The sequence below is a fragment of the Notolabrus celidotus genome, chromosome 11 (genome assembly GCF_009762535.1).
Source record: "Notolabrus celidotus isolate fNotCel1 chromosome 11, fNotCel1.pri, whole genome shotgun sequence".
NCBI lineage: Eukaryota > Metazoa > Chordata > Actinopteri > Labriformes > Labridae > Notolabrus > Notolabrus celidotus.
Window position 1 is genome coordinate 27,421,748 of NC_048282.1, and position 13,794 is coordinate 27,435,541.

Consider the following 13,794-nt stretch of genomic DNA (forward strand, 5'->3'; position numbering starts at 1 on the left):
CCTCTCGGCAGACTTGAGGCTGATGTTTTGCATTCTGCAATTGTTTTATCCTCCTTTGAAACAGCACAACCCACTCACGCAGGTGACACAATTTTTTGCTCCATCTCTCTGATGTTGCAGCTGCACTTGTTCTTCTTTTCTGTGAGTAACTGCAGACAACCAGCACCTACTGTCAGAGTGTGTAAAATATTATTCCCCTTATTGAGTTGGTAAGAGCCTGATGTATGCCGTGCATCCCTTGTTTCAATTAAGGAGCTTGCATTCAGTATGAGGTGAGGTCACAGGCCTATAATACCATAATGTGTGTTTATGTCAACTCACAAAACATAGGTATATTTGTGATTGGAAAAATTGATTGCTGACCTCTTCAGGACATTTAATGGAAAACAATCCAATAACTTTAACACGATGGTGAAAATATATTTGATGCACCGTACATACATAAATAAATATATATTGGCTACCATATAGGTCAGCTTACTTGGAGGGTGGTGATACAGATTGCTTTTAAATTGAATCATAGATCACTGAGTCGTTGCATGGGTCCACATCAATATATTGGTACCTCCATAGAAAGTGTTTGTGTAAGATAAGCTCAGTTCTGTTTGATGCATCAGCAGACTTTTCTGCAAGATCTCCCTGTCACGTTCAATTTGAAATAAATCTAGAATAAAGGCAAAATTTTTGATGCATTTGCACTTTAGTCGTCCACAGCAGTCATGACCAGGATGTGCCAGATGTTTGACCCAGAAACACAAAGAATTTGTCACAACAGCCACGTGACCAAAGAGGAGCTAACAGCAGCTCCAAACATGATGTCACTCTCTGGGATCTGTTTCTGTAATATCACAGCTCTAATCAGGGACATTCATGTTAATTAATGCAATCAGAATCATCTGCATGCAGAGGGAACGAGGATGTCTGCTTGTTACATTTTGTCAGTGTCATATATTTCAGTTTGCTGAAATCAGATCTGTCTCTAGTAGCAGCTCTAAGTGCAGTCAAAGTGTTACATCCTCTCAGAGCGTTTTGGCAGCATGGCACTCAAGGGCATGAGTCAGAGTGGTGCTCGACAATCCACTTCATCCTCTTACTACGGCTCACAACCAACCTAACCGAGGGACGGGGCTTATAGGCCCAGAGCAGGGCATTGGGCAAAAACAGAGTGGATTTGGTTTGGGAGGGGGGCACATTCAAACAAACTGACAGAGGAATTCCTATTTGAAAGGCTGAGCTAATCCTTAATTTCCCTGAGGGAATATCAGCGGGATGAAGCTGCAGTTTGAAAAAGATTCTGGGGGGCTGTAATTCTGTGTTGTACAAAGCACAGCCAGAACGAGAGGAGGAGAGATAATAACGTTTTCTCTCTTTTATGTGTTCTCTGCATTAGTCTGCTGATGTTAGTCACACATTTTGAACAGACAGTCATTTCCAGAGTATGTGGGTTTAAACATTAATCTCCACTGTGTTTTATTTGGGAACCTAAATGTCATTGAGCTCAGTGATTGGATGCACAAACAGAGGACACTACAGCTTTTGTGCTTTGGTTCGTTTAACAATGACTAAAGCTGCAACTCAGTTACCTCAATAGATGAACCTGAATGAGTCCAGGTTTGCATTGATTATCATGCATCAGTCACTAATATTCATGAGGTGCAAGAATGCATCACACATGAGAAGTATAAAAAAATTGCTTGGGACCAGAATTCTAGTTTCATTGCAAAAATCAACTATTTTGCAGAATTCACAACAGTAGGTATTTAAAGTAAGAGTTGCTATTTTGCCCATATCCTACAGGATTCACAAAAGCCAACAAACATTTTATAATAAATGTTTATTTATGGAGCCCTGGGGGAATGGCAGGGCCAAATTCAGCCCCAGCTTAAAGCAAATGAGAACCCAGGTGAGCGTGAACCCGGTGTCAAATAAACAGATTTGTCCTCCAGCTTATTAGCTGTGTGACCACACAGCCAGGGATTAGTCTATCCCAGGGCACCGAGCCCAGCAGTGACTGGCGCATGTCAGCCACCGTCAGGGAAATTGGGTTTAATTATGCATACTGCTGGCGGGCGCTGAAACCAGATGCCCTGCCAGCATAACAGCCAACCTGGACTGAAGTACCTGCCAGAATCCTCTGAGCCCACTGAGCAACACTCACAGGCTTAAATGAGCTGAGATCTCAAACAGATGCCATGTTGGGACCAAAGAACTGCTGCAATAAAGTAGTGAACACTCATCATGAGGGTAGTATTACAAAACAAGCAGCACAAGGAAGCAAATGATGCAACAAACGTCACATACCTCTGACCCAACTATGACACAGCCTCATCGAGACCGTCACATGTCTCAAAACTTCTTCACAAGTCAACTTCATACCATGTGGCTCATCATGCATCTGACCTTTTATGGAGGAACTTGTATTCAGTCAATAATTAGAGATGTAACACAACTGTTGCTCAACACTATGTTAGGTATGTGTATGTACATATATATGTTTTATATTTTATATCAGCTCCTTTAAGGAATTCTGCTGGTCATCCCCGTATAGGAAGAACCCCAAGTGCTCTCTCTGTTCTTGTCTACAAATGTTGTATTGTCTGTTTGTATGTGTGAAGCCGAAGGCAATTTTCCACATTGTGGACAAAAAAAATTCTAATCCAATCTAATCTAATCTTAATAGCATTATAGTGTTTTGATGGTTGTGTTACCTTTGTCTATTCCTGTGTACTCTGAAGTAGGGATGTTCTGAAGCAGCATCTAATTTCACAGTCGTTTTAACAGAAATTTAAATTCAGACTAGCTTTCTGGTTTAAAGGCAGGAAAACATCAGAAAACAGACAACATTTTGCACAATTTATTCAACACAGCTAAACACAGGATCAACGACTCTGCAGTAAAACATGTTGGATAGGGGCGCTGGTGGCCTTGTGGTCTAAGCGCCCAAGCGCCCCACGTTTAGAGGCTACAGTCCTTATTGCAGAGGTCGCCGTTTCAACTCCCGGCCGGTCGACCTTCTGCTGCATGTCTTCCCCCACTCTCCACTCCCCACATTTCCTGTCTCTCTTCAGCTGTCCTATTATTAAAAGGCAAAAATGCCCAAAAACATAACTTTAAAAATATATATGTTGGATAGCGTGGCTAATGTAATTAGCATTCTGTCCTCGTAGCAGGTTAACGTCCACATGCCTGTGCTGGTTACACAATGCTCTGGTCGAGTAACTATGTTCCAGTTTAACCAGACAGAGCCAACATATAGAATTTCCAAGCTCAAAAGGTGGCCAAACTGCAACGTGCTATGAGATGCCATCTTTCATCTTGGCTTGTTTATATCCTGGTAGTAGAGCATAATAGTATTATGGCGGTATCTACAAATGGCGCTACAGCCCTAGCTAGTGGATGTGGCTGCAATGGCAACATATGCCCCAACATTTCAGGCTTAAAGTAACAAAATTAAACATTAGTTTAACTGACTAATTCTGTAGTGCTGACTAGTGAGGCTAAAAACATTTGTTGGCTAGTCGACTAAACACGCACATCCATATTTGAGAGTATCGTATAACCAGACTCAAATTTCTGGCTCGTAAAGCTGAATCTTCTTTTTTGAAGGGAAGATTTTTGCTATATCTGTGGAATAGGAATAGCACACCAACATGCTAATACCTTTATAATTAGTAGGTATATTGTTTACAATGTTAGCATAACTTGTCAGCATGCTAACATTTTTTATTCAAAACAATGTTTGGTTGTTACAATCTATTCTGAGGATAAAATCAATGCTAGATACCAATTTCATGAGGATACATCCAATATTCATCTAGATACTAAGAAGGCTGATAAATAGTGGACTGACAGTTACTGTCACCCCTTGCACCAGTTCTTAAAATTGATCACAAAAAATAAACTGTCAGCCTTCCTCATTTCAGAACATCTTTAAATCAAGAAGTGTCTGACAATAAATGTTTTCGACAAGAGTACTGAAACTCATGAACCTCGTTCTGGTTCTCAGCAAACAGCTTCAGTCGAAAAGGAACAGAAAGTATTGAAATGAACACAGCAATGATGCAGCTAATTTGCCTGTTCTACTGTAGCACAGAGCCTGATTGAGTCTTCACGGCTCATAAGCACCATTGTGAGCATTTCACATAGCAACTGTGCTGCAGCAGGAGGTGTGAACAAACTGGGTTTGCCCAACAGACTATGATTAGAGCAGTCCAACAGAGGCGCCATCAGAGTCAAGATGACATGAAAAACACTGGTGGCTGGCTGAAAATGGGATGAATACAGAGGGAGACAGGGGAGAGACAGGGGAGAGTCAGATGAGGCGAGAAAGGAAGTAAAACACATTCAATCACAGCCTGTCTCCACACAAGCTGGCGTTTCCCACACTGACTTCTCAGCAGACGCCAGAGCACAACAACACAGATCTCACACAGACCTCACTGCTTCACACCGGCACCCCCTGAATGTTTTGCTTGAGAGAGCAATCTGATGTTCAGCTGAAGCTAAAAATGTGGCCGGACGGATGGTCAGTTATTTTCAGTTTCGCTGCTGACAAAACACTTCTTGTAATAGCACACAACTTCTGTCTAATCTAGTTTGCAAGGGTGAAGATTTTTTTGAGTACTGCTCAGTTTGCTCACGAGTGAAGTCCGAAATGTTTTTTGTAACAAAAATCAAAGAATCATTGGAACTCTATCTTAATAAAGATCTAAGCTAATTTGTTTCCTGTGTGAGCATATTGAGGGCAGTGCCATTACTCCGGCTCCAAGTACAACATGTTTGAAGTCTGGAGGTGGGGTGGAGGTTGGCGTGGGCCCAGCAGGTGGGTTATAAAGACTGCTGAGAGAGCAGAGTGGGAGAGAAAGGAAGCCGCCAGCCAGCAGGCCAGACAAATGAAAATGTCTGGGCTGCTAACTGTGTGCTTACACCTATGTAGGCCAGAACACACAAAGAAGGATGGACTTAGTCACTGATAGCTGAATCTTTTCCTACAAATAGGTTAAAAACACCTCAGCAGTCTTATCTTTTCCATTTGTCCATTTGTTGTTATATGGTTCTTAGTGAAATGGGTGAAACAGAGTTCACATAAACATGCTCACAAAAGACTGAGTTTATTGGTCTGTGTGTATGTGTGTTGTTTTCCTTCTTACAGGAGGCACAGAGGGAAGGAAACACATATAATAAGTGGACCACCGTTTTGAAGCTGGGAGTCCTATTTGATCAGAATTCCACATTCAACAAATTTCAAGGACAGCCTCTTTACACCTACGCAATATCGCAAAAAACAGACACATCCTGTCTTAAAACAATACAGAAAGGAACTAGTCCATGCATTTGTTATCTCTAAGTTGGACTATCATACTTCCCTTTTATCAAACTGCTCTAATAAGTCTCTAGAGCAGGGGTGTCAAACTCATTTCAGTTCAGGGGCCATGTACAGCCAGAGTTGATCTCAATTGGGCAGGACCAGTAAAATCATAATATAATAACCTTTGTTTTAGTGCAAAAAATTGATTCATGAAAAATGGGATCATGAAGTGCTTTAAAAAAAGTCTATGAATTTCCACCGGGTTATGCAAACTGCAAATATTCTTTTTCCTCACTTTGAGAAAAAAAGTCCCAGAGTGCCGTTCAGGTGCGCTCCATCAGCACTATGATTGTAAGCGACCCCCAAAGGACAAATCTGAAATAACAGTTACTTTTATTGAAAAATTGCAAAATCTTCACTTTGCAAAGACATCCCAGGGGCCGGATTGGAACCTCTGGAGAGCCGGTTTTGGCCCGCGGGCAGTATGTTTGACACCCCTGCTCTAAAGACTCTACAGCTGGTTCAAAAAGCTGCAGCTTGAGTACTGACCACAACGAGGAAGAGGGAGCACATCTCTCCGGTATAAGCTCCTCAACACTGGCTCCCCATACACTCTAGAATAGAATTTAAAATCTTTCTTCTAACCTACAAGGCTCTTATTGGTCAGGCAGGAGAGCTCACAGTGCCCCATTACCCCTCTAGAACACTATGCAAGAATGCAGGCCTGCTCATCATATCCAAAGTCTCTGAAAGTAGTATGGGAGGAGAAGCCTACAGTTATCAGGCTCCTCTCCTTTTGAATCATCTACCAGTCAGGGTCTGGGAGGCAGACACACTGACTACTTTTAAGAGTAGGCTTAAACCTTTCCTCTTTTTGATAAAGCTTTTAGTTAGAGCTGTCACAGGCTTGGACCAGCTCTTAGTGATGCTGCCAGAGGCTAAGACTGCCAGGGGAAACTGGCACACTTTACTTCTCTCCTCCATCTGTGTGCTTGATACTAATTTTAAGTCTTCAAGTCCCATTAAAGTTCCTAACCACAGATTTTTCTGGAGTCTCTGAGCTCCCTTGTCTCGTAGGTTCCTCTGGATCATTGTTATAGACGGCCTGCTGCTGTGCACGTGCCAGACTCCAGCTGCTACAATAACTAATATCAGTCTCACCTTTAGTAACACTGTAAAAATGCTAATGTTAATTTTAGAACAGTTCCTAGCCGACTGCTATGATTGATAGTTTCGTCCCTACCCCTATTATCAACATCAATATTGTAAATGCTAATATGAGACCTGCTGACTTTAAGTGCCATAAATATTGAGATCTGTCTCATAGTATTAATTTGCTGTTCCGGTAAACAGTACATACTATTATTATAGGCTGTAACCATTAGTCTGCATGTTGTTGTTGTTGTTGTTGTCTCTATCCAGCTCTCTCTCTCTGTATCACCCTCTATCCCCTTGTAAACCTAACACAGTTAAGGCAGATGGCTGCTTAGCATGAGTCTGGTTCTGAGAGGAACTGACAGAGATATTGAGACTTTTAAACGCAAACTAAAAATGTATTTATTCAGTCTGGCTTTTATGTAGGGTTTAACAATTTTATTACTTACCTTTTACTGTAATATTGATTTAAATGTTCCTTTACTATTTTAGTAATTTTAACTGTTATCTTATTCTATTTTTATTTATTTATTCATTTATTTATTTTTATTTATTTTTATTTATCCACTCAGTTTTATTGATATTTTTTAGCCTTAGTTTTATTTTCAACTTTTATCCTTACCCTTTTTAAATCTATTTATTTTAACTATTTGTATTCTTAATTTTGATGCTTTAAATTATTTTAATTACACATATTTTATTTTTGGTGTGCATAGTCTCTATTTTATTTTATTTTTAAATATATATTATTATTATTATTTTGTATTATTATTATTATTATTATTATTATTATTATTATTATTATTATTATTATTATTATCTTCCCCTAATATGTCTTGCCACTGTTTTATTTCTGCTTCTTTCTTGTTTTTAATTAGCTGTAAAGCACTTTGGGTTGCATTTCATTTGTATATAAATAAAGCCTGATTGATTGATTAATTGATAAAGTTTCTGCCTGTTAACAGTGCTGCAAAGAGCTCTGCTCATGGTGGACTAAGATGAGATAAGACTGAGTCTTGCCTGTACGATGTGACTGGATCTTGTCCTGTCTTGATGTTGGGTCTTTGTTAATAATAGAACCGAGTGTGATCTAGACCTGCTCTTTCTGTATAGCGTCTTGAGATAACAATGTGGTGAACTGGCACTATATAAATAATGATTGATGATGCTGTTTTTCTCACGCTTTAAGATGCTTATGTAGCTTAGTTATTGAATACAATATTTTATTGTGAAAAGTACAACAACATTATTGTAGTATCTTTGCTCACCATCATTATTACAAATTATATTTTCTTTTGCAGACACAGAGGACACTTCTGCTCAATAAACTAACCCAGAATCCAATGACCCACTTGAGTTTGAACTTCTGTTTTCATTGACCACCATCAGTTCTAAGTAAAAATGGCTACATACTACATGCAAATATTGTTCCATTTTTAAGCCCCAACCCACACACACAAACACACACAGACATATGTGAAATTCATCACAGCGACAATGTGCCTGCCGGCGCTCTCAGACTATACAAACACTAGCCGTAAACATAACGCTCAGAGCAGAGAATCCCAAACTCAGATGCTCCAGGAATGCTAACACGGTGGTGTTGGATTTCAACGCTAGCATTGCTCCCTCTTGGGTTGAACCAGCTACAGTTTCTGTCAGTTCAGAGGTCAACGATTGACGAAATGTGACTGCCAGACGTGCTGTTTGCCCAGCGTTCAGCTACTTTGGAGACACTCTTTCCAGTCCTATAAAAGTGTGAGAAACAGCCTTGTTAACACTCTCTGGCTGCACTAAGAGCAGGCAGTCACACAGTTCGCATGGACTTTGATAGCTACTATGAAATGCAGCTAAGCACTGAGGGTGTCAGATCCCCTGCTGTGAGTCTGTCATGTGCAGATACAGCATCCCAAGTCCTGCAGTGCACCTTCACACTCACTGAATCCTTCGTGCACAAAAATCCTAATAACATAGAGGCTCCAGGATACTCTGTTTTTAAAAAAAGGACAGTATGTGCTAGTTTTTGCACAGCAGATATTTCCTCGGCTGACAACGATCTGATAGCACGCTTAGGATGAGCCAGAAATTCTGGATGTAATGGATTGGAATGATCTGGAGTTGTGCCCAAGCCTCTGAAAATGCACACCAAGTCATTCCACTGAACGAAATGCTTTCCTTTCTGGCATTTAAAGAAAGGAGTAACCTGTTATAGGGAGAAATATTTCAAGAAGGCTCGGTGAAGATGTGTTTGAGCTGAATTGTACTACATAATATTGTGAAACCCCCACTTGCTTTAGCCTAGAGGAAACACTAAAGGTAGAATTCTCTAAATAGGTGGTCCAGTTCTATCCAAATGACAGCTTGATTTTCTTTGTAAAACTAAAAACTAGAGAAAAGCCTCAGAATGGTCTTTAGGAGCTGATATAAATATGAAAAGCCATCACTCCCAGCTCTGTCAGTGGGACAAAGGACATGGCTGTGAAGCTGGGAGACGAGCCCTCATCTGGCTAAGCTCTCACAGCGTCTGTCCAGAACTCCATGCATTCCTCTGTTAATTTCCCCTCAGTGGGCAGGCACTTTCCCTGCCAGGGACTTGTCTTACCTCCGGTCTGACTGCAGCAGCTGCCTGTGTTTGAATAACTTTGGCCAGGAAGTGCTGGTGAAGAGTTCTTCCTGTAGACCTCTGGGATTGAAATGGGTCATGATGGGGTCATTGCAAAAACTCTGGTAAGATGGAGTGCACGGAAAGGCATCCACTAAAATAAGCACTCTAAAAAAAGGCACCAAAGTGACTTGTGTAATACCAACAAACAGAATGAACTTATCAATTCTGATCCCAGAGTTTGACAGATATATTGGCCAGCTGATATTGTCCTATTGACATGTCCTATTGGAAAAACTATTACAGAACATAAAAAGAGGCTCATGTAGCGAAGCATCATAACAACAAATAAAATTAGTTGACCACCTCTAATAATATCTAACAAAAGCAACAGTGTGAGTAACACGGGACTTCCACCAGATCCGTGTCCGGTCCGTCTCCGATCTGCTGCGGTCCGACTCGCCCGTTGATGCGTCGTGCTCCGGCATCCAGCAAAAATAGAAGTATTACGTATCTGATCCATTACCTTCCGACCTGCCGGATCAGAGACGCAGCTGGAACGCAATGGAGTGGATCCAGAGGGGGTTAACACATTGACTAGAATAGAAACCTATCAGATCCGGTGCCGTGACAGATAGGAGACGAAACCGGACACGGATCTGGTGGAACTGGCTATAACACTGCATAGTCCCATCCATCCATCCATTATCTTGACCGCCTATCCCGTTAGGGGTCACGGGGGGCTGGAGCCAATCCCAGCTGGCTTCGGGCAGAAGGCAGGGTACACCCTGGACAGGTCGCCAACCTATCACAGGGCTAACACAGAGAGACAGACAACCAGTCACACCCACACTAACACCTAGGGGCAATTTAGAATGATCAGTCAACCTGGTGAGCATGTTTTTGGACTGTGGGAGGAAGCCGGAGTACCTGGAGAGAATGGGGAGAACATGCAAACTCCACACAGAAAGGCATCTGCCTGGCTGGGGATTCGAACCAGGAACCTTCTAGCTGTGAGGCAACAGTGCAACCCACTGCACCACCGTGCAGCCCTGCATAGTCCCATTGATGCAAATTCCATTGATTCAATTCCATCTTTTAATTTTGACAAAAAAGGTTCCTTAACCAACTACCAAATCAAAATAAATGTCCCCCCCCCCCCCCTCTGATATATCGGTGGTGATATCGCCCCCAAAAATCCAATATCTGTCAGGCACTCCTTACATCCGCATCAACCAGCAAGCACTACTAAAGGTTACACCATGACCTCCCTACTATAGGAAGCCCTTCCCAGCTCATTATGGTGTTAATGCAGCACCACCAAGGGACAAATGTTTGGGGCGTCGGCAGTGTTAAACATGCCGGGGTCAGTGTCTATCCCATGGCAACCGCTGGGATGCAGCCTCCTGGGAAAGTAGACATTCCGCAGAGGAGAGCTGTACAACAGCCTGGTTACAAAAACATCACAAGTCTTGACATGCGCCCCATTCCAGAGCAAGAACGCCAGAAATCTAGTGGAAACACACAACAACACACCTTTAAAGTATAGTTATGAAGTCTATTAGGGGAGATCATAACCTGTGGTTTAATCTATACAACAAAGATGTTGTTTTCAAGGGTATTTGTGCACAAGGCCTCACTGCAAACAAGTCTAATTGAGTTACTGTTTGGGCTACAGTGGGAACAGAATTTAAAAGACGTCTTTTCTTCAAGTAAATGTGTTAAAAGGTCAAGCCCCTTTACATGTCAACCTACCATCCACTGAAAGACAGATCAGTTCTGACAGACCAAATCTCCCCTGACAGGATTACAGACCAGAACTTTCTATCAATTGATGATGAATTAGTTACAAGGCAATTCTGGGAAGGCTTCAAAAAGAGGCACGCCAACACATAACTTTTCCCTCTCTACTCATTTACACTGATTTCTCCACATTGACATTTCAATTATGCAAAATAAACACAAAGTCACACACAATAGCAACAATCCCCCAGGCTGCCCCGTGGTCACAGCTCATGCACCGCATTATAATCTAAGAACTTGTCCCATAATAAGCTTAGGTGTCCGGAGGCAACAGGCTTTTTAAGTCTAATACACCCCCTAGTTAATTCATTTCCTGAAAAGTCCAGCCAATATTTTCCCTGAACAATCATTGCCAAACATTGATTACTCAAGTCAGAGTAGATGACACAACGGTCTCTTCTGTCCGCCCACAGACCTGCGAGAGAGTCTGAGCCAGCCTTGACTGCCTGACATCTGTGAATTGGATTTCTGATTAGAAGGGTTTAATGTAATTACCTTGAGTACATTTTGCAGTCTTCGCTAAGTAACACGGCGATGCATCGCCTTGAGCTCCGCCGTGACACTTGTACCTCAGAGAAAGGTGGCTGTCACAGGGCTCCCAGGGGAGTAATATTACAGTTTGATTGACAGACCTTAACCTGTATGTACTCAGCATTAAACAAAAAGGTACAGAAAAGCAGCAGTCTTCTTACATGCAGTGTTTTGCTTGGGTCTACACTTTATCTTACAGGTCTCAAAGCTATATTTCACTGTGATCCATAGGCAGACATATCCTAAGTGGTCTTAAGGAGTAGATCTTCTTAAAGCTGTTGTTTTCCTTCTTGTCTAGTCTCAACTATAGATAGAACTGCTGTGTGAGACTGCATCATATGATTTCAGAAACACGTCTTTCAGCTCAGGGATGACAATTTTGTTGTGGTAAGCCTCTAAATCAGATAACATCTGCAGCACAAAATGAAACTCAGAACTTATCAGATGGCATTTATATTTCATCAAATTATTAATATTACCCAGCAGCCCCTGTCTGCAGAACATTAAAGGGATAGTACTTGAGTGAAGGCCTGGCTAAGCTGTGATGATTTGGATGCTACCTTATTTCTTTAAGTACATGCATCATGGGCAATGGATTCAAGCTGATTCACAAAGCTTTTACTGATATATCCTATTCTGTCAACCATCATGTTTATTTAGTTTTTGACATTTTACCTCCAACATTGCCTCAGACTACAGTATGTGCACAGGTGGCATGTAGGCAAGAAAGATAAGATCAATATCTGACAAAGGCATGTGCATTTTTTTCTAAATTAGAGCAAAATGAGACAGACAAAACTCATTTTTGACAAGCAAACCTCTGTACACATCTGAAACATTTTTATGGCAGATCTGTCATTGATGTTAAACACCACAACACATTACATCCCTTGAGACCACTGACAATAATGAAGTCTGCCAGGCTTCCATCTACAAAGCTTAATTAAGAGAAGTCCTTTTTTTATTCTAAGGCTGTAAATTAGAGAACAGTAAACTATAATGCTGATGATATATATTGGAGTCTGTTCCTGGTGACTAGCTCTCTGCTACCAGTGAGTGTTCAGGTCTAGACTGTATGTAAACACTTAATAATGCATCTGTATTAGTTTTTCAAGTGGCCATGGGCTGTTTTGTTGCAGATTTCTGTAGTTAGGTTGCATAATTGATCACCTACCAGGCTTGTTTATGCACATTACAGTACAGCTGGCATGGACACAGAGCTGGGAGCTAACAAAGAAGCATGCCACTGCTACTACAATGCACTGGTTTGGTTTGTTTGGCAATGCAAATAAAGAAAACATGACTCTAAGTAGCCAGACAAGCATGTTTTGAACACAAGTTGAAGATATGCATGGGAGTATTTGACAAGTAAAACAGGAGTGGATTCTCTCATTGAGTTATATCCGCCTCTTCCCTTTTCCAGAGCCTACCTGAGCAGACTGGAGAGCGGATGAGAGGAGGCGCCGTGCCCGCCGCTGTTGCCGCTTCCACCGGTCCCAGACGAGCCGCTGCCCGCGCCAGCCGACTGTCGCTTCCCGGATAAAAGCTTCTCCACTGCGGCCAGGTTTCCCGTCCGCGCCGCTTCCAGAAGTTCCTGCTCCTTCCCCATCGCGGATCCCAGAAATAAAATCCAAGAGGAGGCGCGGGGAGGGAAGAGGAGGAAAAAGGGGGGTTTGGTTGTGGGAGTGAAATTCCTCTGCGATCCCCCCTATTTTATTTATTTTTTTAACCCTCCCAACCTCAAGTTACTCCACAGTGCTGCTCGTGTGGCGAGGAAACAAAAGCTCCCCACGCCGCTGGCTGGATCCGTCCTTCCCGATCCACGGTGCAAAGGTGGAAAAGTTTCGTTCAGCAGCACGGTACCATCACCGAGCAAACTTCCTCAGACCAGGCCCCCCGAGTCTCGTCCGTCACTTCCTCGAAACTGCCCTTTCTTTCTGCATCTCCAATCCAAACCCCTTTAAACACACGCACATAAAACACCTAGCATCCCCGCCCTAGCTGATTCACAAACAACGTGGATAGGAACAAGCAAGATGGCGTCGGGCTACTGTAGTGGGATTACAGGAAGAGCGCACTCCAGGAGGATCCAATGCTTCTACAGTCTGTTTAGTATTACATCTGGCGAATTTCAAAACTTACCTTTTAATTATTTACTACAAGACCATAATCTATGGAAGCCCTAAGTGGACTTACATCCATACCATCCATAGACTTTTAAACTTAAACTAAAAAAATATTCATTCAGTCTAGCTTTTATGTAGGGTTTAACAATTTTATTACCTACCTTTTACTATAATATTGATTTAAATGTTGCTTTATTATTTTAGTAATTTTTAACTGTTATCTTATTCTATTTTATGTATTAATTCATTCATGTATTTAATCTTTATTT

General features: G+C 41.8%; 1 protein-coding gene across 8 annotated transcripts in view; it reads right to left on the minus strand.

Annotated features, from left to right (window-relative positions):
• The window catches only part of LOC117821602 (ankyrin repeat and SAM domain-containing protein 1A), a 95,630-nt gene extending 82,204 nt beyond the window's left edge, over window positions 1-13,426 (minus strand). For 3 of the 8 annotated variants that reach the window (XM_034696005.1, XM_034696001.1, XM_034696000.1), the window contains exon 1: window positions 12,830-13,426. In XM_034696005.1, coding sequence (XP_034551896.1) covers window positions 12,830-13,008 — 179 coding nt within the window. In that variant the 5' untranslated portion in view covers window positions 13,009-13,426. The remainder of the gene's footprint in view (window positions 1-12,829) is intronic. The other 5 variants (XM_034696008.1, XM_034696006.1, XM_034696007.1 and 2 more) reach the window with 3 other exon arrangements.
• Between the last annotated feature and the right edge of the window lie 368 nt (window positions 13,427-13,794).